The sequence below is a fragment of the Oryctolagus cuniculus genome, chromosome 16 (genome assembly GCF_964237555.1).
Source record: "Oryctolagus cuniculus chromosome 16, mOryCun1.1, whole genome shotgun sequence".
Taxonomy (NCBI): domain Eukaryota; kingdom Metazoa; phylum Chordata; class Mammalia; order Lagomorpha; family Leporidae; genus Oryctolagus; species Oryctolagus cuniculus.
Genome location: NC_091447.1, coordinates 60,933,095 through 60,960,058, shown reverse-complemented (window position 1 = coordinate 60,960,058; position 26,964 = coordinate 60,933,095). Strand labels below are relative to the sequence as shown.

General features: G+C 58.0%; 1 protein-coding gene across 3 annotated transcripts in view; it reads right to left on the bottom strand.

Annotated features, from left to right (window-relative positions):
* VAV1 (vav guanine nucleotide exchange factor 1) overlaps positions 1 to 26,964 on the bottom strand; it is a 54,618-nt gene that overhangs the window by 17,930 nt on the left and 9,724 nt on the right. For 2 of the 3 annotated variants that reach the window (XM_070058769.1, XM_070058768.1), the window contains exons 2-21: positions 13,529 to 13,645; positions 13,030 to 13,088; positions 12,861 to 12,929; positions 12,683 to 12,791; positions 12,495 to 12,590; positions 10,343 to 10,411; positions 10,098 to 10,201; positions 9,833 to 9,932; positions 9,261 to 9,356; positions 8,837 to 8,905; positions 8,653 to 8,739; positions 8,468 to 8,553; positions 7,936 to 8,068; positions 6,223 to 6,332; positions 5,543 to 5,644; positions 5,278 to 5,375; positions 5,173 to 5,195; positions 4,982 to 5,027; positions 2,642 to 2,778; positions 959 to 1,024 (exon numbers count right to left, since the gene is read on the bottom strand). In XM_070058769.1, the coding sequence (XP_069914870.1) occupies positions 959 to 1,024; positions 2,642 to 2,778; positions 4,982 to 5,027; positions 5,173 to 5,195; positions 5,278 to 5,375; positions 5,543 to 5,644; positions 6,223 to 6,332; positions 7,936 to 8,068; positions 8,468 to 8,553; positions 8,653 to 8,739; positions 8,837 to 8,905; positions 9,261 to 9,356; positions 9,833 to 9,932; positions 10,098 to 10,201; positions 10,343 to 10,411; positions 12,495 to 12,590; positions 12,683 to 12,791; positions 12,861 to 12,929; positions 13,030 to 13,088; positions 13,529 to 13,645 (1,776 nt within the window). Of the gene's footprint in view, positions 1 to 958; positions 1,025 to 2,641; positions 2,779 to 4,981; positions 5,028 to 5,172; positions 5,196 to 5,277; positions 5,376 to 5,542; positions 5,645 to 6,222; positions 6,333 to 7,935; positions 8,069 to 8,467; positions 8,554 to 8,652; positions 8,740 to 8,836; positions 8,906 to 9,260; positions 9,357 to 9,832; positions 9,933 to 10,097; positions 10,202 to 10,342; positions 10,412 to 12,494; positions 12,591 to 12,682; positions 12,792 to 12,860; positions 12,930 to 13,029; positions 13,089 to 13,528; positions 13,646 to 20,570; positions 22,418 to 26,964 lie in introns of those variants that run through there. The other variant, XM_070058770.1, reaches the window with a different exon arrangement.

The window sequence follows — 26,964 nt, the reverse complement described above, 5'->3', positions numbered from 1 at the left end:
GGCTGCTCCTCTTCCAATCCAGCTCCCTACTAATGCACCTAGGAAAGCAGCAGAGGATGGCCCAAGTCCTTGGGTTCCTGAACCCATGTGGGAGACCGAGAAGAAGCTCCTGGTTCCTGGCCTCAGATTGGCCCAGCTCCAACCTTTGTGGCCATCTGGGGGAGTGAACTAGCAGATGGAAGCTCTCTCTCTGTGTCTCTCCCTCTCTCTCTCTGTAACTCTGCTTCTCAAATAGATAAAATTTAAAAAAAAAAAAGTTAAAAGCCAGCAAAGGACACTGTGTGTGAGAATCTGAATGCAGGCTACAGGTTACGTAAGAGTGCGTGTCAAGGCCGATTCTCAAGGCTCTGAAAGCTGTGCTGTGGTGACACGCAAGAAGGCTGCATCCTCTGCAGGCTCACTTATCCATCAGCAGAGAGAAAGGCCGAGCCACAGAGCAGACAGGCCAGTACGTGGACAGCTGATAAACCTGGGGAGGCGGCTCTGTGCCCACGGCTCAGAGTGCGGGCTGACGGGAGGCTAGAGTGACACACAGCCCCACAGAGCTCTCCCCAAGAGGTGCCCATCTGAGCCAACCAGTGGGCATAGTGGGCAAGCTGGGTGCAGAGGGAAGGGGCGCCACATCTGGGGAGATCTGAGGTCAGCACAGACTGCGGGGTCCATGCAGCGTGACATGGACATGTGTGTCCATCAGACACCCTGAGGGGCCCAGTCCAGGGACGGCCCCCCGTCTGCACTCATGTGTTTTCCATGAAGCGACCTTAAAGGAAGACAGGCCCTTCCTCCACAGTAGCCTCATGCTGGGCCCCCTCGGCCAGGGAGGTGAAACGGTGAGGTGAGGGAGGACCCACCGGGGTAGCAGCTCCCCCGACCCCAGGGCATCCTCTCAGGTCTCTCCACCTCCCAGGAGCCTCTCTGGACCCCTGGCCCCTGCCCCGCCCACACCTGAGGCACTCACGTGGACGTAGGGCTTGACCCTGTTACAGGGAAACCAGCCAACTTCATTGGTCGCCGTATTCCTGCCCTAAACGCAGGAGACAAAAGCAGAGAGGGGTTACAGGCATCCATGTGTCTGTGTGTGTGTGTGTCTGTGTCTATGTGTGCATGTCAGTGTGTGTATCTGTGTGTGTCTGTGGGTGTGTGTTTATGTGTGTGTGAGTGTCTGTGTGTTCATGTGTGTATATAGGTGTGTCTTGCGTGTGTCTATATGTGTATGTCTGTGTGTACATGTGTGTATCTATGTGTTTGCATGTGTCTGTGTGAGTGTATGTGTGTGTTTGCATGTCTGTGTGTGTCTGCATGTCTGTGTGTATATGTGTGTGTATGTGTGTACATGTGTGTGTCTCTGTGTGTGTTTGTATGTGTGTGTCTGTGTGACTATATGTGTGTGTGAGTGTATGTGTGTGTTTCTGTGTATATGTGTGTCTGTGGGTGTATGTATGTTCTGTGGGTGCATGTCTATGGGTGTGTCTGCATGTGTCTGTGGGTATATGTGTGTGCCTGTGTGTCTGTGCCTGTGTATGTGTATCTGTGTCTGCATGTGTGTGGGTATGGGTATATGTGTGTGCCTGTGTGCCTATGTGTGTGGGGGTGTGTGCATGTGTGTGCATATCTGTATGTGTGTGTGTCTGTGTGTGCCTGTGTCTGTGTGTATCTGTATATGCCTGTGTCTCTGTGTGTGCATCTGTGTGTGGGTGTGTGTATGTCTGTGCATATCTTTGTATGTGTGTGTGCCTGTGTCTGTGTGTATCTTTATATGCCTCTGTGTCTCTGTGTGTGTCTGTGCATGTGCATGTGTGTGTCTGTGCGTGTGCATGTGTGTGTGGATGTGTGGATGTGTGTGCATATCTGTGTGTATGTATGTGTGTGTGTGTCTGTGTGTGCCTGTGCATCTGTGTGCCTGTGTCTATGTGTATCTGTATATGCCTCTGTGTCTGTGTGTGCATCTGTGTGTGGGTGTGTGTATGTGTGTGCATATATGTATGTATGTGTGTGCATATCTATGTATGTGTGTGTGCCTGTGTCTGTGTGTATCTTTATATGCCTCTGTGTCTCTGTGTGTGTCTGTGCATGTGTGGGGGGGGTGTGTATATGTCTGTGTATGTCTGTGCATGTCTGTGTGTATGTGTGTGTCTGTGTGTATGTGTGTGTGCATGTGTGTGTGTCTGTGGACATCTGTGTCTGTGGTTGCATGTGTGTGCCTCTGTATCTGGGTACGTATCTGTGTGCTTGTGTGTCTGTGTGCCTGTGTGTGTCTCTGTATGTCTGAATGTATGTGTACATATGTTCCTGTGCCTGCGTGTGTCTGTGTGTGCCTGTTGTGTATCTGTATGTATGCCTGTGTGTATTTGCGTATGCTTGCGTGTCTGTGTATGTGTCTGTCTCTGCGTGTATCCATCCGTCTGCCCAATAACCACTCTGCTTGTCCAGGCTTGGATTTCCCAGGAAGTATCCAGTATCAACTTCCTGGTGAGATGGACAGCTCAGACGGGTCAAGTCTAGAAATCCCTGTCCGCTTCACCTCTCCCCAGGCACCACCTCTGAGCCAAGTGGGGCTGGGACATCCTTCCCAAGGTCACCTGCACCCAGGATCCCCACCTCTGGGTCCTGCCCACCACCCCATGGCCCCAGCAGCCTTTACCTCCCACCAGTTCTGCTCAGCCTCCGCCTTGGTGAGCTCCACAATGTCCCCAAGGCTGAGCTGCAGAAAGGGTCCGAAGGCTCCAGGGGGCGGGGGGAGCCCGTAGTACTCCTGAAACACTTCCATCTTGGGCAGACCTGGAGGGCAGGGACGAGGAGGGGCAGGCTGGGTGCTGGCTGGGGCAGGGACGAGGGACAGGCTGGGGGGTGGGGCTGGGGCAGGGACGAGGAGGGGCAGGCTGGGTGCTGGCTGGGGCAGGGACGAGGTGGGGCAGGCTGGGGGCGCTGGCTGGGGCAGGGACAAGGTGGGGCAGGCTGGGGGTGCTGGCTGGGGCAGGGATGAGGTGGGGTAGGCTGGGGGTGCTGGCTGGGGCAGGGACAAGGTGGGGCAGGCTGGGGGTGCTGGCTGGGGCAGGGACGAGGGGCAGGCTGGGTGCTGGCTGGGGCAGGGACGAGGTGGGGCAGGCTGGGGGGTGCTGGCTGGGGCGGGGATGAGGTGGGGCAGGCTGGGGGTGCTGGCTGGGGCAGGGACGAGGGACAGGCTGGGGGGTGCTGGCTGGGGCAGGGATGAGGAGGGGCAGGCTGGGGGGGTGCTGGCTGGGGCAGGGATGAGGTGGGGCAGGCTGGGGGGTGCTGGCTGGGGCAGGGATGAGGGGGGCTGGCTGGGTGCTGGCTGGGGCAGGGACAAGGTGGGGCAGGCTGGGGGTGCTGGCCGGGGCAGGGACGAGGGACAGGCTGGGGGGTGCTGGCTGGGGCAGGGATGAGGAGGGGCAGGCTGGGGGTGCTGGCTGGGGCAGGGATGAGGGGGGCTGGCTGGGTGCTGGCTGGGGCAGGGATGAGGAGGGGCAGGCTGGGGGTGCTGGCTGGGGCAGGGATGAGGGGCAGGCTGGGGGGTGCTGGCTGGGGCAGGGATGAGGTGGGGCAGGCTGGGGATGCTGGCTGGGGCAGGGATGAGGGGGGCAGGCTGGGGTGCTGGCTGGGGCAGAACAAGGTGGGGCAGGCTGGGGGGTGCTGGCTGGGGCAGGGACGAGGTTGGGCAGGCTGGGGGGTGCTGTCCAGGGCAGGGATAAGGTGGGGAGGGCTGGGGGTGCTGGCTGGGGCAGGGATGAGGTGGGGCAGGCTGGGTGGTGATGGCCAGGGCAGGAATGAGGTGGGGCAGGCTAGGGGGTGCTGGCCGGGGCAGGGACGAGGTGGAGCAGGCTGGGTGGTGCTGGCCGGGAGCTCTCCAGCCGGAGTCTCATGGCCACCAGCAGGGTGGGCAAGAGGAGGAAGACTGACAATACCAAGTGGTGGCAAGGGTGTGGAGGAACAAGGGCTCCTCTGCACTGCTGGTGGGGCCCACTTAGGAAAAGCACCGGGCAGCAGCCACGAGAGCAGAGCACAGACCCAGCAACGCTGCCCAGTGCACATGCCCAAGAGAAGTGAAGAGGTACGGCCACACCAGGGCAGGTCTTCGGCACTGGGTGAAGGTGCCATGTGGGGTCCCTGTGTCCCACGTCAGAGTGCCTACACTTAAGTTCCAGCCCTGCCCCTGCCTCTTGCAAATGTGCGCCCTAGGAGACAGCAGGAGATGGCCCAGGTAGCTGGGTTCCTGCCTGCCACATGGGAGACCCAGAATGAGTTCCTGGCTCTCAGCTTTGGCCTAGCCAAGGCTCCAGCCACTGAGGCATTTGGGGAGTGAACCAACAGAAGGGACATCTCTCTCTCTCTCTCTCTCTGCAATGAACTAACATTTTAAAATAGCATTCTTATTCACAATAGCTAAAAACTGGCAAGAAACAAAATGTCTTCAATAGGACAGACAGACAGATTGTGACACAGTCACACCGTGAAATACTATGCAGCAATGACAAAGGACAAGCTCCTGCTACATCAGTGTACCTCACCAACGCTGTGTTGGACCACAGGAGCCAGACACCCAGAAACAAGGGCCGACTTCATTTATGGGAAGTTTGAGGGAAGGCAAAACCATTGCTATGGATGCCACACAGAAACCAGCAGCTGAAGGCGTGCAGCCTCTCCCCTCTGGCACTGGGCTCCCACTCTGCACCCTCCCCTTCCCCTTGGAATCCGTGTCCTGAAGGCTGGGAGGGGCTAAGGGGAGTGGCTACGGATGTGCCAAGCCGGCGGGGACTGCAGACGGACAGAGCTGGGCCACGTGGCCACGCTCTGGGCCAGGCGAGGACTTGAGCTAGGGCTTTCTCAGCTTGGAGCTCCTGGGGCTGGAACAAGCGGGGCCTCCTGAAGCCAGCACTATGACCCGCATCCGTCCCTGGTTCAGGACAGCTGCAGCACAGGCCTGCAGGCCTCCTGCCCCACACGGCGCCCCCTGCTGACTCACCTAGCTCACTCCTCTTTTTGTCCTGCGCCCTGCGGTGCAGCTTGTCCTAGAAGGAGAGACCAAGAGTGTCACCAGGGCCATCTGCGCCCAGCCCGGGGGCCCCTCAGCCCCGTCTCTGTCAATGCACTCCCTCCCCAGGGTGAGCCGTGCCCTGGGCTTTCCTGCACACACAGGAACACACCAGGTCTCACCTTCTTCAAGGTTCCTGAAAAATCTACGGAAGGAACAAGGAACTGGTTAGGACAGGGAATTCCCCAGGAGGAGCCACGCCCTCCTCCCCCACCCCACCCCTGTACCTTGTCCGTGCCGGCCGCAGGGAGGGACTCTGCCCAGGCACTCCTTGTGTGCGGGCGCCCGGCAGCGGTGACAGCGGTAGCCCTGGTAAAAGGTGCCCCTGCAATGCACGGGGAAATGGAAGCGGCTCCGTCGTCTATCGGCACAGCCGGCCACGCCGCCAGCCGCGGGAGGAGGTCCCTGGAGAAGCTGAGCGGCGCCTCCCACCCCCCAGCCAGCCCCTCTAGCGAGGAAGGGCCCGCCAAGCCCCCCGACCCAGGCGCCCACCTCAGCAGCATCTGACAAGCCTTGCAGGAAGTGGTCTCCTCGAAGGAGAACATCTGGAAGTCGTGGCCGTTGGCCGTGGCGTTCTCAGGGTAGATGTTGGAACTGCAGGGGAGAATGGACAAGGAGTGGTATTTCATGCTCATTACGGCTGGGCACTGTTCCCGGCATGAACATCTGTCCATCCACCAATGGCCAGCTGCTGGGACCGAGGGTGGACGCAGAAATTGGGTGCGTACTGGCCAGGGGCTGGGGGAGCAGGCAACAGGGAGTGGTCGCTTCCTGGGTGCAGGGTCTCCCCTGGGGGCGAGGACATGGTTGTAAGAAATTGGGGTGATGGCTGCACCATGGAACGACACGGGATTGTGCATTCTGGAGTGGTCCTGCACCTCCTCGGGAGGAGGAGGAGAGGAAGAGGAGGGAAGTGAGGAGGAGAGAGGGACAGTGGGGAATGACAAGAAAAGAACAAGCAGAGGGGGTGGGGGGAGGAGCAGGAGAAGAGGAGGAGGGAGGAGGAGAAAAATCAGTCAGTGGCAGGCAGGCGTGTGAAGTCCGCAGAACCTCGGTGTCCTGAGACAGCCTTGAGCCTGCCCTGCCCATTTTCCAGACTTGGAAACTGAGGTTCAGTGTAGGGTGGAGGGGAGGGGGCCAGGACACCAAGTCCCCCGTGGGCAGGCACTCACATGGCCATCTCAAACTGCTCCATCCACTTCTTCTTCATCTCCCGGGTCTTGAAGAACAGCTCGTAGCCCTGGGCGCCTTGGTCCTCGATCAGGAGAAACATGTGGCTCCACTGCGGGGAGGCAGAGTCCAGCCTGAGGCCCCTCCCTGCAGGGGGTCGCCCCCCCCCAGGAGGGAGCAGGCAGCACAGAGCCACTAACCCACAACCCATGCACACACACCCTCTGCAGGGGCCCGCACCAGACACAGCCTGTCATTCTCCATCCACCCATCCGTTCATCCGTGTATCCCACAAGCATCTGCCAAGTGCCTGCCGGGCGACAGACCCGACGTCAGCAGCTGAGGACCGAGCGGTGAGCAGGGTGCTGGCCCCAGGCCTCCATCCTGGAGGACAGACAGACCACTGAGGGGCAACGACAAGGCAGGGATCAGTGCCTGGACGGGGGCTCAGGACCCGGAGAAGCAGGAGCCGAGGGAACAGGGGTTCTCCGAGGTCTGAGCGGGGAGGAAGAGGGAGGGGAGAAAAAGCAGAGGGCAGCCAGGAAAAGCCAACAGGGAGAGGTCACCTCACAGAGCACAGAGCACCACCTCGGCCACTGCAGTCTCCCACAACAGCTCCCGCCCCGCCCACCCGCCCGGTCACCACCTTCATAGAACACGTTCCTCCAAGAATGCCAACGCCCTGGGACATTTTAGGCCCCGGATGGAGGAGGGACTTCACCAAGCCCCACCAAAAACGAGATGAAAAGAGAATGCACCTTTTCCATGGATTTTGTGCAGGCTCCTCACGTGACAGATGCTTAACTAAGAAAATGGCTGAGTGGACTAGTGAACACACACTTCCACGTCCTCTCAGTAACACACACACAAATACATACACATAAATACACACATGCACAATCACACGTGCACATGCAAACACACATGACCACATATATGCACATGCATTTACATGCATATGCACATGATACACATATATACATGTACACACAAAACACATACGTGTACATATGCACATGCATACACATGTATATATACATGAACACATACACGCACACATGCACATACAAGTATGATATATAGATGACATATACTCATGCACATGCACACACATATACATATGCATACATACACAGAGACACATATATGCACATGTATGTACATGCATGTATGCACATTCACATACACAACATATATGCACACATGTGCACACATTTACATATACATTTATTCACATATATGATATGTGTACGTGCACATACAGAACATGTATGCTCATGTGTGCGCTGCATGTGTGCATGCACGCACGCATTCACACACATGCACGTACATGCATGTGCACATATATGCACACATGCGTGCACATACATGCCATATACACGTGTGCATGTGCACATATATTCACACATGTGCACTTATATGCATGTGCACATGTGCACGCATACACAACATATAGATATGCACACATACGTGCACTGCACGCAGATACATGTGCACACATTCGCACACATGTGCATGCACATGCACACATATATAAACACACGCAAGTACACAACATATACACACATGTATATGTGCACCGCACATGCATACGTACACACACATACATGCGTGCACACAAACACACACATGCACACACGGGAAGTTTAGAGGCCGAGCACAGAGCCCCGAGCCTGCCCCGCCCCAGGACCCCCAGTGCCGCCGCCTTGCCCCACCTTCTTGTTGTCTCTGTCTCCGGAGGAGTCGTCGCGAACCTGGAAGCTGTGCAGGTTCACAAAGTCCTTGAGGTCGTAGGAGTCCCCACGGCGCTTACAGATGAGCAGGGCCTTGTCCAGCAGGAAGGCGTACCTGGAACAGCAGGTCTGCGTCCTCCAGCTGGCCCCTCGGCCTCTCTGCCCCACTCCCTCCACTTGCCTGGCCCCACTCTCCCTTCAGCCCTCTCTTTGCTCCTCTTGGCCACGCCCCCTTGACCTCATGCAGCTGGTCTGTGTGGCCCCAACACCTGTCAGTCTAGGCTCCACTGTTTGCTTCCTGGGACCCTAACCACCTGTCTAGAAATCTGGCTCCATTTCCATCCTTACTCAGGCTCCTCCCTCAATCCTGTTGGCTCCGCCCACAGCCTATCTATGCCTGGCCCCACCCCTGCCGTGCCTCCTTCCCAGACCCTGAATGGCTCTGCTCACCTATTAGGAACCTGGTTCTTTCCCCGCCCAGGCTCCACCCCAGGGCCATTTTGGCTCCGCCCACCTGTCCATCTTGGAGCGCCGTTCCACTGAGGTGATCTTCAGCTCCCCATCCATCTTGGGCCGGCCATAGTGGGCCAGAGACTGGTCCTGCGCAGCAGGCAGGGGGTCTGCCAAGGCCCACCCAGAAACGGCAGGGCCGCCATCCCCAGTGGCCACACACCCCCGCCCGCCAGCCCCGCCCCTCACCAGGTTCTCGATGGACAGCTGGAAGTTGGTGATCTGCCGCAGGGTCTCATTGTCGCGCTTGACCTCGTTCACGCACTGTGCCAAGTCCTGGGGGCAGAGCAGGGTGAGCCCCGCCCCCACGTCCGGCCCAGCCCCTGCCCTGGCTGGGAGGCCCAAGACCCGCCCCCACCAGGGGCCCCCTCACCCTCATGGCGTCCAGGGCCAGCCGCAAGTTCTCCTTCTCCATCGCGTCCTGCGTGTGCTTCACCAGCTCCTGCGTGGACACGGAAGGGCCGTCACCCGGGCCAGCCCCCCCGGACCCCCAACAGCGTCCCCGCACACCAGCCCAGCTGCTCCTCCCTCATCCTGCTCAGCTGGGCCCCAGGGCCCATCCCAATGGGTGCTGCAGCCCGCCCACCCCCAGGTGCATCCTGCTCAGCTGGGCCCCAGGGGCCATCCCAGTGTGCGCTGCAGCCCCGCCCACCCCCAGGTACTTCCTGCTCAGCTGGGCCCCAGGGCCCATCCCAGTGGGTGCTGCAGCCCCACCCACCCTCAGGCACATCCTGCTCAGCTGGGCACCAGGGCCCATCCCAGTGGGTGCTGCAGCCCCGCCCACCCTCACGGCGCACCTGGAGCAGCAGATGGTACTTGAGCACCCGCTGCATGGGCACCATGAGCAGGTCCCGCAAGGTGAACCTGCCGTTGTTTGCTCGCTGAGAACATTCCTGCGGGAGTCGGAGGACAGCGGGGTGTCGAGGCCGGGCGGCGCAGGTGCACAGGCGTCATTTCCCTCCCCCACCCCCACCCCGAGGACATAAAGAAGGACACCCAGGGCCCGTGCTGCTGGCCTGGGGGCGGAGGGGCAGGCCCAGGGGCCCCATCCCTGCTGTGTCTCCACTACACACAGACCCAGTTGGGGTTCAGTCCAGGCTCCAGCCCAGGCGGGGACTGGGGCTCAGCACAAACTCAGAGACTTCAGCCCAGACTTGGGGCACAGTCAATGCTGGGGTGTAGCCCAGGGCTGGTGCATCGTTGGGGGTCAGGGTTGACCTGATAACGTGGGGTTAGCCCCGGGACCAGGGCTCAGTGCTCCAGCCTGCTCTGAGCCCTGCCTCGTCTTCCCCTTAGCTGCCTCCCTTGCAGGCACTGGCTGAGCCGTTCCCCACGGGGCCCCGGGGGCCTCGGAGGGCGCATCCCCCACCTCCAGCTTCATCTGCACGTCCTCCCGCGCTGTAGCCACCTGGTCCAGGTGCTTGCTGGCGGACTCCACCTGACTGCAGTAGCGGCCGTAGACAAGGAACCTACAGGAAGAGGACAGGTCGGCAGGGGAGGGTGGCAGGCACTGGGGTCAGTCTTGGCCTCCCGGCTTGCCAGCTGGGTGATGCTGAGCCTCCCCATCCAGTGGCCTCTGGGGGCTGGGGTTGGGGGGGGGAGGGGGATCCTGAACGCCCAGGCAGGGCTCTCACCTCTCCTTGTATTTGATGAAGACCTGGTACAGGGTGGAGGCTGCGGGTGTAGACAAAGCTTCCTTCATCTCCTTCAGAAAGTGGGTATGCACCCGAAGCAAGTCCTGGGGGCAGGGGGAGGGGTGGGCTGGGACCAGAGTCTGGGGCCGAGGGGTCAGCAGCCTGCCCTGTGTCTGTGACTCCCAGCCCCGTCCCAGGGCCAGCCGGGGGGACAGAGGCCAAGGACCGGGTTCTGGCTGGCTCACCTCGATGTTGACAAAGATGATCTCGATGTCCTGAGGTTTGAGGAACCTCTGCAGGGGCTTCATGAAGTGCTGGGGGGCAGGGGGGAGAGGGATGCCATGAGACCCTGCCCTCCAGCCCAGGGCCAGAAAGACAGGGGCAGGGAAACAGAGGTGGGAAGAGTCCGACAGAAACAGATGAGACAGGCTGGCACCGCGGCTCACTAGGCTAATCCTCTGCCTTGAGGCGCCGGCACACCGGGTTCTAGTCCCGGTCGGGCCGCCGGATTCTGTCCCAGCTGCCCCTCTTCCAGGCCAGCTCTCTGCTGTGGCCAGGGAGTGCAGTGGAGGATGGCCCAAGTGCTTGGGCCCTGCACCCCATGGGAGAAGCACCTGGCTCCTGCCTTCGGATCAGCGTGGTGCGCCGGCGGCGGCAGCCATTGGAGGGTGAACCAATGGCAAAAGGAAGACCTTTCTATCTCTCTCTCTCTCTCTCTCTCACTGTCCACTCTGCCTGTCAAAGAAAGAAAGAAAGAAAGAGAGAGAGAGAGAGAGAGAGAGGAGGGGTAGGAGTCGGGGAAAAGGAAGCTGAGGCAGGGAGACAGACAGAAACACAAAAAGAGAGGGAGAAGGCTCACTCCAAGACTCGCACGTGGGGGCTGGTGTTGTGGTGCAGCAGGTTCATCTGCTGCTTGGGACATGGCCGGCATCCCATACCGGGGCACCAGTTCAAGTCCTGGCTGCTCTGCTTCTGACCCAGCTCCCTGCTAATGCACCTGGGAGAGCAAAAGATGGCCCAAGTGCTTGCACTCCTGCCCCTACACAGGAGACCCGGATGGAGTTCCAGGCTCCTGGCTTCAGCCTGGCCCAGCTCCGGCCATTGTGGGGATTTGGAGAATGAACCAGTGGATGGAAAACTGACAGCTCGCTCTCTGTCTCTCTGTCTCTGTCACTCTGCCTTTCAAATGAATAATAATCTTGTGCATGATTGTTCATTATAGCCCCAAAGTGGAAGCATCAATGGATGAATGGAGAAACAATTGTGGTATATCCATACAATGGAATATTACTCAACCATGAAAAGGAACACTGACATTCGCTGCAACATGGATGAACCGTGGAAACACACTCCATGAAAAGAAGCCAGGCACAAAGGGCCACATCGTGTGTGGCTTCATCAACAGGAAACGCCCAGAACTGGCAAATAAACAGAGACAGGGCATGGACCACTGTGGTTTCCTGGGGCCAGGGGAGCAGGGAGGCCTGGTACGGGGATTTTTTAGAGGTGGATGAAAAATTAGACAGTGGCGAGGGCTGCACCACCTTACAGATGAGCCATACAGTACATTAACTGAATCTCAATAAAGCTTTTGTTAAAGGAGATGAAGGGAAGAGACAATGGAAAGCTGGAAGGAGAGAGGCATGGCAGCTGGGTGCCTCCCGCACTGGAGCCGCTGGCTACTCTGCTCCCAAGCCAGCTCCCTGCTGACGCGCCTGGGCAGACCGCCAAGGATGTGGGCCCTGCTATCCATGTGCAAGACAGGGACGGAGTGCCAGGACCCTGGCTTCAAATGGAAGTCTGTCTTTCTCTTTCTCTCCTTCTCTCTGTCACTCTGTCCTTCAAATAAATAAAAAATAAATCTTTAAAAAAAAAAAAAAAGATGACTGTGGTTAAGACGCCCAAGTACCACACTGGAATGCCTGGGTTTCATTCCCGGCCGTGGCTCCTGACTCCAGCTTCCTGCCAGTGCAGATTCTGGGAGGGCTCAAGTGCTGGGGCCCCTGCTCCCACGTGGGAGACCCGACTGGAGCTCCTGCTCCTGGCTTTGGTCTGGCCCAGCCTGGCTGTCGCAAGTATTTGGGGAATGAATCAGCAGATGGAAGACCTCTCTCCTCCTCTCCACGTGCGTGCATGTGTGTGTGTGTGTGTCGCGAATAAATAATAAAAATAAATACAGAGAATAGAGATAGAGAATACAGGAAAAGACAGACACGGACGGGGAGAATCGGATGGAGAGAGACACAGAGGCGAGAGAGACAAGGGAAAGGCAGAGACACCCGGAGCCGAAGAGAACTCAGAAACGTAGGGCAAAGGAGACCGGGCAGGGCCCGCGTGAGGCCCCGGGAGCGCCAGGCGGGGGCGTGCCCTGCCGCCGGCTCCCGCGGGTGCGCGCACCTGCTGGATGGAGGCCAGCGTGTCCGTGTACTTCTCCTCCGTCTGCTGGATCTCTCGCAGGCAGCAGCACCGCTTGTCATACTCCGTCATCTTGTGCTGCGGGTGAGGAGGGGAGGCTGATGCTGAGAGGGCCTGCGGCTGCCACCCGCCCACCACCACCCACCCGGGCCGGGGGCTGCGCTGCGCACCGGCGTGGGCACCGGATCCGTGCGCATGAGGTCCTCATAGATCTCGTCGCCCTCTGCCTCCTCGTTCTCCACGCAGTCGTACAGGTCCTCGTCCTCCTCCACGGTGTCGCTGCGGGACACAGAGTCAGCTGGGGCTGCGGGAGCCCGAGGGCCCCACACCCACCAGCCCCACACTCACTCGATCTGGTCGGACAGGCCACTGTAGATGTCTTCATCGCCCATGCTGTCTTCGTCGATTGGGAAGGGCCTGGGGGACCCAGAAGGCGTGAGGCAGGAGGGTGGGGCCAGGTGGGAGGGGGCTCCACGGAGGGGGAAGACGGGGTCCCGTGGCCCAGGCGGTTACTCACATAATCCCCTTGTTCTGGGCAATCTCCGTCCAGGACAGAGCAGACAGGGTGTAGATGACCTGCAGCAAGGACCCTGGCTGTTCAGGGAGCCCCTTGCCCACCCCCACCCCCCACCCCCAGCATGGCCTTGGATCCCAAGTACCAGAGGCTAGACCTTCAGGTCGGACACCTTGGCTCTGGAATTTTCTATCCCATGTCACCACTCCCACCACTTGCTTCCATCTTTAATGCTCACAGATACTGGCACAGGGCAGGATGATGTGGTTCTCAATTGCATATAAGGAACCACGGGCTCAGAGAGGCACCGACTCCTATCTGGGGTCCCTCAGAGAGCGGTGAAGCCGGGACTTGAACCCAGGCCCAGCCGGGCCCCACGCCAGTGCTGTCAGCACTTGTCTGGCTCCTCTGCAGAGCCTCTGGTGGGTCTCTGCTTACCCAGTGTGGATGTTAATGGAAACACATTGAAAGCCAGTTGTTGGGCTCAAGGAGCCCAGCTCACCTTCCCAAAATCCTGCACATCGAAGAGGTCAAAGGCCTCGAAGAGGTCACTCCGCTTGAGGCCGAACTTCTCGCAGCAGGTGGAGAGAAAGGTGCGGATATTCTTGAGACACAAGAACTGTGGGGGGAGGGGGTGACCAGAGAGGTGGGAGGTGAAGGCCAGAGGACACGCTGACCGCAGGGCGGCCTCCCTAGGGGCCCACACAGATGGAGGTGCGGGCTCCCGTCCTCAAAACAGCTCCCAGGCCAGCGCTGTGGCATAGCAGGTAAAGCCACTGCCTGCAGTGCCGGCATCCCATATGGGCACCAGCTCGAGTCCTGGCTGCTCCACTTCTGATCCAGCTCTCTGCTATGGCCTGGGAAAGCAGTAGAGGATGGCCCAAGCGCTTGGGCCCCTGCACCCATGTGGGAGACCTAGAAGAAGCTCCTGGCTCCTGGCTTCAGATTGGCCCAGCTCTGGCTATTGCGGCTATCTGGGGAGTGAACCAGTGGATGGAAGACTGACTCCCTCTCTCTCTCTCTCTCTCTCTCTTTCTCGGCCTCTGCCCTTCTGTAACTCTGCCTTTCAAATAAAAATAAATAAATATTTTTTTAAAAATTTGGACAGATGGCTCTGGTCAAAACAAATTCTTGTGCCCATGAATCAGCCCTGTATTCGGTTCGTCCAGTATCCCAGCGGGCCCAGGTTTCTCTGAGGCCCCTCAGATTCTACAGAATTTCTGTCAACTTCCCACTCGCCAGCACTCCCACCCCCAGCACGTGCACTTCATGTCTTCCATGGGCCTCACACTCTGTGAGTCACTGGAGGCCAAGAGTCCAACACAGCTCCCCTAGGAGAACAATTAGAATCCACCTTCCAAAGCCACACAGCTTATGACTATCTTCACACAAAATGTCCAGAATAGGTCAATCCACAGAATGGAATATTACTCTGCCACGAAAAAGGGGAGCAAAGTCCTGTTTCACGCTCCCACATGGACGAACCTTGGAAAATCCCCAGAGCGAGAAGCCAGACACAACAGAACTCTGATTATATCGTTCCATCGACGTGACATGTTCAGAAAAGTTCTGGGGACTGAAGTCCACGCTCACATTCATTCTGTCTGATGTCCTCTTGTTGGCTTGAGACCCCGTGTCTTCTTGAGTCTGCTCCTGCTCCTCCCTGTGTGTGAGCCTACACCCCAACTCCTGTGAGGCCACCTGGGCGCCACACTGCGATTTTTATACCCATTTTTCCTATAAGGAAGCGGGCTCAGAATGGGAGGGAAAGTGGCCCACGATTATTAACAGCAAGAGTAAGTCCAGGAGAGGTTGCCATTGGAACCCCAAGATGGGGTGGAGCCAGAACCCTCGACCTTGACCACAACATCATCTCTCTGCTTGTGCACGGTGGGGGCCACAGAAGCACCTGGTGCGAGTTCACTCCCCAGCCCTCCACACAGCTGATGCGGAGGGGAGCCTCACATCTCGCAACGCCGCCGCTAGGCAAAACTACTATCGCCCCCACTTTACAGAAAAGGAAACCGAGGTAGGGCCACGCAGCCAACACGCAAAGTCAGGCAGTGTGACGTCAAGGCTGACGTTCGATGATGCCACCGCTGTGGACCAGTGCAATACAGGGTACTGATGGTGCCCTCGTCCCTGGGTGACCTAAGAGGAGGGGTCCCAGGGCCCCCTGTGGGTGTGGAAGTCGTGGGTGCTCCAGTGCCCCCCATCACATGATGGAAGGTTTGCATGGCACCTGTGCACAGCCTCCCATGCTGTTTCAGCACCTGTGGATGGCTCGGCACCTAACACACCATGAATGCTGCAAGATAGTTCTTCAGGGAATGACAAGCGAAAGAAGTCTGCATGTGTTCAGTACAAACGCCTGTTCTCCCCCAGATGTTTTCCATGTGTGACTGGCTGCACTTGTCAGCACCCATGGATACAAGAAGCCAACCGCATCCATGCCTCTCCATTGCTGCCACGTCCACCAGCTACCTAATCCACTACCTCTACAACGTGGGCTGCTTCACACTTATCTGAGAGACAACCTGACACCTAGAAGGAAAACCAGAAAGGTGAGTGAGAAGCAGACACGCTTGTGAAACATCCAGGATGTGAAACAGTGCGACCACACGCTGTGGAGTCCAGTGGCCTGCTGGGGCTCTCTCTGTCAGACACAGAAACGCGTGCAGCTCAAGATGCAAGAAAGACACAGAAACAATTCAACATCCATCTGTGATTTAAAAAAAAAAAAAAAGGAGGAAAAAAATTTGGCAAAGTCGGATGAGGAATGCTGGGAGGGCTCCTCGAGAAATGCAAACCAGGGCAGAGACAGCTCCTTCCACCATTTCCTTCAGACCTCAGCCTGACAAAGAGAGGACAGAGGCAAACGCCACGGGAATCTTTACAGAAGACCCCGTTGTCAACAAGGACACCCTGGAGACACACGGAGAAACCAACGGAGTTCATGGTAGCGCTTGCCATGGTGCCGAACGCGCGCCCAACACAAATACGCCAACTCCTCTGTGTGTGAGAGGTTCTGCAGCTATCAATAGGAAACAGTGTTGCTTTCAGGAGATAACGTCTGTGAAATCCCACAGTCAGCAAAACTCACCTGTGGCGACAGAAATCAGATCAGTGGTAATTTTGGGGGCGGGGGAAAAGTAGAGGCTGACAGGAAACGCTCCGTGCCTTACGGGCGTGCGCTTGCCAGCACTGACCGAACAGTAAACCAAGCAGCTGAACACATCGCTAGAGGAAAAGCAGACTTTTTACCATAGCCTAAAAGATGTGAAATGAACCAATGGAAGTGAGGGGGCCAGTGCCACCCGACACCAAGACTTCTCATAAATCTGCACGAACGACACGAGGGTGACGTGAAAGCGGTCAGGTCCACATTTCCAGCCCAGGGCCAAGTTCTCAGAGCCACAGCCATGAGGGATCCTGGCACGGTCATCACCGTCCTCATTCACAGCTGCAAAGCTCATTCATCCAGTACTGGGGACTTGGAACCCAACAGAGAGGCGCAAGGTTGACCGCGCCGCAGGTTCTCAGCCAGCCTCCGTCACCGCCACACACCACACTCCCCATCCTTCACAAGTGTGAGTATCCGTGGACGCCACGTCCACGGAACCAACCCACCACGTGTGGGAGACACTCGGGGGAGACGTGTGTCTGTGCCGACTTTATTTTCTTGTCACTCTTTGCTAAGCAACGTGCATGACATTCTCAGCGTACCAGGTGCCACCAGCCTTCTGGAGATGACCGACGTCTACAGAAGATGCTAAGCCATTCTACAGAAGGGACTCGAGGGACGCCAGGGGGACGGGCAGCATCGGAGAGCCAGCCCCCTCCCCCACAGTACTCAAGGACGCCTGTGTCCAGCTGGGAGGCCAAGTCTGAGGTACTCACTTCCTCCTCTGCTGGCAGCCAACCCACAGGTCCTTCACATTCCACATCCACACATCCCCCCAAAGCCAAGCCCTGCTCACCATCCCCAGCACCACGTTTCGTGGTGGCCCACAGCCTCGGGGGTTTCCCGGATTCTCTTCCTCCTCCCAGGTCCCCGCTACCGTGGGGGAAATCTGACGGTGTCACTCACCGCTTGAAACTTGGTGGCGTTTGCATCCCCCTCCTCACCACAATGGCCTTCCTCACTGTGGCCTGCAAGACGGCGCCCCCTACTGACTGCCCCCAAGACTCCTCCTCGCTCCATCTCCCACCTCTGCTCTCCTCTGCTGCAGTAGAAAGAATTGTCCCTCCCTCAATGCAATGCATTTTATTTTCACTTGTCTCCAAGCCTTGTATTTGAGATTCCCTCTGCCTGAATGTCCTGTGTGGTAGCTGGGTTTTTTTTTTTTATTTTAAGATATATCTCTGTCTCAAAGAGACAGACACAAGAGAGAGACACAGAAAGAGAGAGAGAGCTTCCATCCACTGGTTCATTCCCCAAATGGCCACAACAGCCAGGGCCACCTTCTGCTGCTTTCCCAGGTACATCAGCAGGGAGCTGGATCAGAAGCAGAACAGCTGGGACTCATGAGAAGTCGGCATCGCAAGTGGCAGCTTTACCTGCTGTGTGCCACAACGCCGGCCTCCTACCACCCTTGGGTCAAAGAACAAAGGACATGCAGGTTCTACTGCAACTTCTCAGTTCTGCCACTGTAGAACAAAAACAACCAGAGACACCGACATGGACAGCCCTGGCTCGGCTCCAAGACGACTTTTTGTACCCACACAGGTAGACACACATAAGGGCACTTGGCCTAGCAGCTGAGACACCCACATCTCGCATCCGAGTACCTGGGTTCGAGTCCCAGCCTCGGCTCCTGAGTCCAACTTCCCTGCTGACGCAGACCCTGGGAGGCAGCAGTGTGGGCTCCAGTGGTTGGTCCCCTGCCACCCACGTGGGAGCCCTGGATGGAGCTCCTCCAGGCTCCTGGCTTCAGCCTGGCCCAGCTCCAGCCGCTGCGGGCTTTTGGGGAGTGAACCAGCGAAAGGGAGCTCACTCTCCCTGTCTGTGTTTTCACCCCTCAAGCAAATATTCCTCTAATTATAAAAGACAGCTGAGTGGCCAGAGTCAGCCCACGGGCCACAGTTTGCTGGGTGACCTCTGAGTTAGGTTTTTGGCCATTTGCAACCTCCTTGGGGGTGGATCCGGTGCTTCCATGAAACACCAGAGTCTGCCGGGCTGGAGGGAGACAGGAGACCCCCATGAGCCCCCTCAGCAGTCATGGCGTCTCCGTCACTGCGGCCCGGGGGCTCCAGTCTGCTCTCTTTTTTCTTCCCCCTCCTTTTCAGACTTTTACCCCCTTTAGAGTATTTCAGGGTTCACCACAAGACTGATCAGCAGGCACAGAGACTTCCCGCATGCCTGGGACACGCGGCCTCTCCTGCGGCCCCCATCTGGTCCCAGAGTGGTGCCATGAGTCTCGTCGGATGGACGTCCCCCAGGATGGCGACGCACCGTCACCCCCAGAGTCCAGGCTTCAGAGCAGGGTCCCCCTGGTGCTGGGCTGCAGAGGTGGGGAAACTTCTCTCTGCCAAAGGCCACTTGGATACGGATAGCATCATCTGCAGGCCACACAAAATGATCAGCCTAAAACCAGCCTGCTGTACATCTCCTGAACTTTGAGTCCCAACTGCAGCTGCCTTGCGGGGGGCAGGGGGAGGGCAGACCAAGAGGTTCTGAGGTCCTTGTACGACCCCTGGGCGGGACGTTCCCCACCCCTGCTCTTCAGGGTTCTACTCATGCCCAGTGATATGTGTCCATCCCCGCAGTACCCCCAGAATAGTTTCACTGCTCCCCACATCCTCTGTGCCCCACCAGGGGATCCCTCCCCCACCCCCCACCCCTGAAGACCGCTGATCTCTTACTGTTAGCATGATTCTGCCATGTCCGGAATGTTCTAGAATTGGATCACACACTGGCTCCTCTCACTTAGGTGCCTCTATGGCCCCTCTGTCTGTCTGTGACCTGACGGTTCATTCTGTGCAGGCACGGCCACTGCTCCACTGTCCAGACGCCCCATAGCTTATGTTAATCCATTCACACACTCAAGGACAGCTGACCGACTCCTATGTGTAGACGACTTTAAATTAAGATGCTGGCCGGCGCCGCAGCTCACTAGGCTAATCCTCTGCCTTGCGGCGCCGGCACACCGGGTTCTAGTCCTGGTCGGGGCGCCGGATTCTGTCCCGGTTGCCCCTCTTCCAGGCCAGCTCTCTGCTGTGGCCAGGGAGTGCAGTGGAGGATGGCCCAAGTCCTTGGACCCTGCACCCCATGGGAGACCAGGAGAAGTACCTGGCTCCTGCCTTCGGATCAGCGCGGTGCGCCGGCCGCAGCGTGCCAGCCACGGCAGCCATTGGAGGGTGAACCAATGGCAAAAGGAAGACCTTTCTCTCTGTCTCTCTCTCTCTCACTGTCCACTCTGCCTGTAAAAAAAAAAAAAATGCCATCAGTGGCTGTGCAGGTCCCCGTGTGGACACAAAGGCCCAGCTCCTTTGGGGGGTGTTTTCTCATTCATTAAACCTGAGCCTTACACTGGAAGCGCTCGCCCAGCCTTCTCCCATCTCAGGCCCTCCCCCGCCCACAGATGGGTGCACACTATCCCACCTGCAGGTTTCACTCTCTCACTGCACATACGTGTTAGCCATGCGCGATCCACACGTGTGTGCTCTCCTTCATCCCCACATCTCACTTCCCTGCCTCACAGCAGCCATGTTTTCCCAAAGCAGCTGTGCCCATCAAACCGTCCATCACTGGGGTTAAGACACTGATGGGGACGCCTCCACCCCACAGCCAGTCCTTGCTCTGGCTCTTGACCCCGGCTTCCTGCTAACGTGGGACCCAAGAGGCAGCAGTGATGGCCGCCCACGTGCAAACACTGGGATGGACTCCTGGCTTTTGCCTGGCCCAGCCCCAGCTGTTGTGGGCATTTGGCATATATATATATATATTTTTTTTTTTTTTTGACAGGCAGAGTGGACAGTGAGAGAGAGACAGAGAGAAAGGTCTTCCTTTGCCGTTGGTTCACCCTCCAATGGCTGCCTCGGCTGGCACGCTGCGGCCGGCGCACCGCGCTGATCCGATGGCAGGAGCCAGGTGCTTCTCCTGGTCTCCCATGGGGTGCAGGGCCCAAGCACTTGGGCCATCCTCCACTGCACTCCCTGGCCACAGCAGAGAGCTGGCCTGGAAGAGGGGCAACCGGGACTAGAACCCGGTGTGCCGGCGCCGCTAGGCGGAGGATTAGCCTAGTGAGCCACGGTGCCAGCCTGTTGTGGGCATTTGGGAAGTGAACCGCTGAAATGGAAGATCTCTGTCTTTCTCTCAAATAAATAAATAAATTTAGGTCACTCTGTCAATCAACAACCCTGTGAGCCAGCCATTCTTGGTACTTAAAGACCTACCCTTGGCCAGGCCTCGCTCTGTACCAAGAATTTGACACCCATCGTTTGTTTAATTCTCCCAACACCACCTTTCAGAGATGCAGGACTTCATTAAACAGCATAATAAAATAATATTTGTAATAACAAATTTACAATGTAGGCGTCACCTTGTCTACTTCTCTCTCACTCCACTTCCAACTTCATCAGCAAATCCTGCGTGTCAAAAAGTTCGTGGAAAGGGGCCAGGCTGGTGGCCCCGTGGGCTGAGCCACCACCTTGCGACGCTGGCACGGGTTCGAGTCTTGGCTGCTCCACTTCCAATCCGGCTCCTCACTCAGGTTCCTAGGCCCCTGCCGCCCACGGGAGGCCCAGGTGGAGTTCCTGGCTCCGGGTCCAAGCCCATCCGGGGAGTGAACCAGCAGATGGAAGCTCTCTCCCTCCTTATGTCATCTGCCTTTCACGTGAACGTTTAAAAACCCCCAAAAAAGTGTGTAGAAAAGTGGAATGAAACTAAGTTTACTTGGGTGCAAAGGAATTATTTTTTAATCCATGCGTAGTTTTTTCATTTTCCCCTTTCCCCGTTGATTTTTGAAGGCCCCTCAGTAACACGGGTTTCAAAACTGCACCACAATTATCTTTTCATTCCTCTCTCCACAAACGCTTTGAAGGAGCCCCGGACGGGGCATACTAGGTAATCGGAGGTGTTGAAGGAAGGAATCCCCTCCCACCCTGGGAGCAGGTGTCACCTGCCTGGGGCGGGGGCTGCACACAGAGCCCAGTGCCCCAGACCAGGGCCGCTTCCTGGGCGGCCACCCCGAGCTCCGAGCCTAAGCTCCCGGGGGGCCTCTCCCAGGTGGCGCTGGGGGGCAGGGGCGGCACGTGACAGAGCCCCCCTCCTTACAGGTGTTGGGGGACAGGGGGTGGCATGTGACAGAGCTCCCCCCTTACAGGTATGGGGGGGCAGGGGTGGCACGTGACAGAGCCCCCCCTCCTTACAGGTGTTGGGGGGAGGGGCAGCACGTGACAGAGCCCCCCTCCTTACAGGTGTTGGGGGCAGGGGACAGCACGTGATAGAGCCCCCTTCCTTACAGGTGTTGGGGGGCAGGGGCGGCACGTGATAGAGCCCCCTTCCTTACAGGTGTTGGGGGGCAGGGGCGGCACGTGACAGAGCCCCCCTCCTTACAGGTGTTGGGGGACGGGGGGGTGGCACCTGACAGAGCCCCCCTCCTTACAGGAGGTGTTGGGGGGCAGGGGCGGCACGTGACAGAGCCCCCCCACAGGAGGTGTTGGGGGGCAGGGGCAGCACGTGACAGAGCCCCCCTCCTTACAGGTGTTGGGGGGAGGGGTGGCACGTGACAGAGCCCCCCTCCTTACAGGTGTTGGGGGACGGGGGCGGCACGTGACAGAGCCCCCCCCTCCTTACAGGAGGTGTTGGGGGGCAGGGGTGGCACGTGACAGAGCCCCCCTCCTTACAGGTGTTGGGGGACGGGGGCGGCACGTGACAGAGCCCCCCCCTCCTTACAGGAGGTGTTGGGGGACGGGGGGGTGGCACGTGACAGAGCCCCCCCTTACAGGTGTTGGGGGGCAGGGGCGGCACGTGACAGAGCCCCCCCTCCTTACAGGTGTTGGGGGACAGGGGTGGCACGTGACAGAGCCCCCCCTCCTTACAGGCGTTGGGGGGCAGGGGCGGCACGTGACAGAGCCCCCCCCCCTTACAGGAGGTGTTGGGGGGCAGGGGCGGCACGTGACACAACCACAGGAACCGCAGGTACCCAGCAGCCTCTGCGAGCCGGCGGGGTCATCACGGGCCCCACAGAAGGAAGTCCCTTCCTGACCTCAGATCAGCTGAGCCCCGAGACTGCTTCCCCCCAGTCATGTGACGGCCCAGAGCGGGAAGGGGCTGAGGGGAGAACGTGTCGTCACCCCTTCCTGGCCGGGGTGAGGGCCGCCACAGAAACGGCCTCCCCGAGCCAGCGGCGCGGCCACCGGAAGCACTTCCGGGTGGCGGCGAGAGACCGGAAGTCCCCGAGACGCGCCCCTCCCCCGGGTTTCTCAGAGCCGCGGGCGCGGGTGTCCCGCGGTAACCCCCGCACGGGCGCCTTCTGGCCGGGTGGCCCGCGAGCGCCCCGGCGGCTGTAGCCCGGCCCGAGGCGAAGCCGACGTCGGCCCGGAAGCCGTCATGGCCGCGCCGAGCCGGCTTGGGGACCTGGAGCCCGGGTGGGGACCGTCCCAGGCTCAGGCTGCCCGGGGCGGGGTGGGAGTGGGGGGCCCACAAACCTTGCATCCTCTGCAAAGTGGAGAGGCAAGGGGCCCTGCGAACGATGCGTGGGGAAATGGAGTGAAAGAGAAGTGTATTTGGAGGCAAACCGTTTCAAAATTCATGCCTATGGGGGGATCTCCAAAAAGTCCACGAGAACGGATGTTTCGGGAAACGATGGGAGGGTCCCAACTCCTTTTTTTTGCAGCAAAAGTACGCTTATTTTTTAATTCCGTGCTCCATAAGTGTATGTACCCTCGCATATTACGACCTTAACTGGGGCAGGTGTGTGGCCCACCCCGGAGCACCTGGGGTTTAACCCCCAGCTCCTGACGCCAGCTTCCTGCCCGTGCGGACCCCGGCTCAGGTGACTGGGCTCCTGTCCCCCTACTGGGTGGCATTCCAGGCTCCTGGCTTCAGCCTAGGCCCAGTCCGAGCCTTGCCGACATTTGGGGAGTAATCGGTGGATGGGAACTAACTTAACACACACTTCCTCTCTCTATGCGTCTGTCTCTCCAACAAGCAGATTTTTAATAAAAGATGTTTATCTTGTTGCAAAAAACTTCGAAATTCATGCACCCCAGAGGCTTCAAATATCTCAAGAAAATGCGTATTTTGGAGTTGTTAACCTGCTTGGCAAGCTTCACGCTGTATTACAGGGAACTACATTTCCCAGAACCCTTTGCGCCCTGACATCACGGTGGACTCAGCCAATGGGAGGCCAGGCAGGGGACAGGGGGGGCGGGAGGAGAAGAGGAAACCCGGGTCCTCCTTCCTCCCCGCCTCTTCTTCCAATTGGTCCTTCAGCCTGGGAGTGGTGGCCGCTTCCCGGGGTTGCTCCACTGTCCCATCAGTGTGAGCTCCCTCATTGTGTTGGGCAGTCCCCTGAGTTAAATCCGCTCTGCTCGAAAGACCTAAGATGATTTCTGGCTTCCCAGCTGAACGCTGGGTGGGAGAACCAGAACCCTGACGCCACCATCCTCTCCATAACCAAAACCTTGATAGGTCCATTTGCACCGCCCCCGGGAAGTGGTGTTTAGGGACAGGCAGGCACCACTTCGCAACGGGGCGCTTTCTTAGAAATGTGTCGTCACTGTGACTGTGCCGCAAACACCATGGACTGAGAGGGGCCGCTGCTGGCCACGTGACCAGAGTAGTTATGGTCGTAGGCTTGGCGACCCCAAGGCTGAGGTTCAAGTCCAAGCGTTGCTACTTGTTCATTACAGAACCTTGGACAAGTTACCTACACTTTCGTTTCCATTTCTCGTTCGTGAGAGAGGAAAATAATGGCTGGCAGGTGGTACTTTCCAAAGATGGCCACAGGGCCGGTGCTGTGGCACAGCGAGTTAAAGCCCCAGCCTGCAGCGCAGACATCCCATATGGGTACCGGTTCTAGTCCCAGCTGCTCTACTTCTGTTCCAGCTCTCTGCTGTGGCCTGGGGAAGCAGTGGATGATGGCCCAAGTCCTTGGGCTCCTGCACCCACTTGGGAGATCCGGAAGAAGCTCCTGGCTCCTGGCTTCGGATTAGCACAGCTCCAGCCATTGCAGCCAATTGGAGAGTGAACCATTGGATGGAAGACCTCTCTCTCTCTCTCTCTCTCTCTCTCTCTCTCTCTCTGCCACTCCTCTCTCTCTGCAACTCTGTCTTTCAAATAAATAAATAAATCTTTAAAAAAAATAAAGATGGCCACAAAATATGCCACACATCTCCCAGCTCTTCTGTAGTGTGAAGTCTTGTCCCCTCCCCTTGATCCTAGCTGGTCTCACTGACTTGCTTGTCACTAAGAAGGGAGCAAAGTGACAACACACCATTTCTAAATAGGACAGAAGGGGCTCTCTGGATCTCCACGTCTTCTCCTTGAAATGCGGCTGCCATGTTGTAGGGAAGCCCAAGCCACATGGGAGACTGCAGTCAACAGGTCAAGCTAAACACAGCCCTGGCACCCAACAGGTGAGTGGAGAACCTTCCAGACAACTCCCCTCTGACATTCAAAGTTTCTCACCATGGAGCCAAGAAGCCATCATCACCTGTGTCCTGTCTGATTTCCTGAGTCACAGAATGGGTGAGAGTTACACGGTTGTTGTTGGCACTCAGTTCAGGGTGGTTTGTATCACGGCAGTGGTCACCCTACACCACAGGCTTGCTGTGAAAACCCAGAATGAGTAAGCGTGAGGTGCTGAGAACCATGTCTGCACGGTTCTTGCTGCTGTATTTTTTAAAATATTTTATTTATTTATTTGACAGGTAGCGTTACAGACAGTGTGAGAGAGAGACAGAGAGAAAGGTCTTCCTTCCATTGGTTCACTCTCCAAATGGCCGCAATGGCTGGAGCTGCGCTGATCCAAAGCCAGGAGCCAGGAGCTTCCTTCGGGTCTCCCATGTGGGTACAGGGGCCCAAGGACTTGGGCCATCTTCTACTGATATCCCAGGCCACAGCAGAGAGCTGGATCGGAAGAGGAGCAACCTGGACTTAAACTGGCACCCGGCCAGCGCCGTGGCTCAATAGGCTAATCCTCCGCCTTGTGGCGCCGGCACACCGGGTTCTAGTCCCGGTCAGGGTGCCGGATTCTGTCCTGGTTGCCCCTCTTCCAGGCCAGCTCTCTTCTATAGCCCGGGAGTGCAGTGGAGGATGGCCCAAGTGCTTGGGCCCTGCACCCCATGGGAGACCAGGAGAAGCACCTGGCTCCTGCCATCGGATCAGTGCAGTGCGCTGGCCGCAGTGCGCCGGCCGTGGTGGCCATTGGAGGGTGAACCAACGGCAAAGGAAGACCTTTCTCTCTGTCTCTCTCTCTCACTGTCCACTCTGCCTGTCAAAAAAAAAAATGGCACCCATATGGGATGCTGGCGCCGCAGGCGGAGAATTAACCTAGTGTGCCACGGCACCAGCCCCGCTTTCTGAATTGGCTGCCATTGAGGTTTGCCTATGGTTTTTCCCTCGCTCTGGAATTTGATTGCCATGGTGGTGATGATGGGGGTGGGCTCTAGAAGAATGTGTAGAGTCCTCAGCCGTGGATGAATTCCCTTCTCGTGGGACTGGGTTAACTCTGGCGGGAGTCCAGCCCTGCTCTTCCCTTCCATGTGCATCCGCGAGCCTTTCTGCTCTCTGCCATGAGTTGAAGCGTCATGAGGCCCTCACCAGATGCAGCTCCCAGCACTATGGGCCAAAACGATGTCTTCACATTCCACAGGCTTGGGGTATCGTGTGACAGCACCTCCAGAAAGCTGACCGCGATGGAGAACTGTCACGGAGAAATGGGGTGTGGCTATAATGTTGCCCCAAAATGTGGACGCAGACTTGCAACTGGGCGATGGGGCAAAAGCTGGAGTCATCGTGGAGCGAATGCGAGGGGAAGCCTGTACTCAGGCTCCCCGGTGCCTCCTGGAAAGGATTCCTTTCACGAGGACCGAGACCCACGGCTCACACACTGTGCTCTTTGGCCTCTGGGATTCCTGCCAAGCCACTCTGACTTCTTGGCTACTACTTCTTCACCCTCTCCCCAGCCTCCCTGTGCTGTTCTATCTGAGATTCAACCCTCAGACTACGTCTAGTCCCTTTCTCTGCTGTCTCCCAAAGGATCTCACCCGGTTTTGGGGACTCATCGACTCATCACAGGGAAACACTTGAAGCACTTGCCAGCTATACAACTAAAACGACTTCGTTTTCAAAATAGTGATTTAAGAAGCAGAGAGACACAGACAGAAAGCTCCCATCCCCAGATGCCCACAACAGCCAGGGCTGAAGCCAGGTCCCTGGAGCTCCATCCGGGGCTCCTACGTGGGCAGCAGGGACCCAAGTCCTTGAGCCCTCACTGCTGCCCTCCCAGGGTGCTCGTGAGCAGGGAGCTGGGGTCAGGAGCCTGAGCTGGGACTCGATCCCAAGCGCTCAGGAGTGGGACATCCACTAAATGTCTGCCCCCATCACCTCTTTTTTTTTTTTTTTTTTTTTTGACAGGCAGAGTGGACAGTGAGAGAGAGACAGAGAGAAAGGTCTTCCTTTGCCGTTGGTTCACCCTCCAATGGCCGCCGCGGCCGGCGCGCTGCGGCCGGCGCACCGCGCTGATCCGATGGCAGGAGCCAGGAGCCAGGTGCTTTTCCTGGTCTCCCATGGGGTGCAGGGCCCAAGCACCTGGGCCATCCTCCACTGCACTCCCTGGCCACAGCAGAGGGCTGGCCTGGAAGAGGGGCAACCAGGACAGAATCCGGCGCCCCGACCGGGACTAGAACCCGGTGTGCCGGCGCCGCTAGGCGGAGGATTAGCCTAGTGAGCCGCGGCGCCGGCCTCATTTTTCATTCTTACAACAA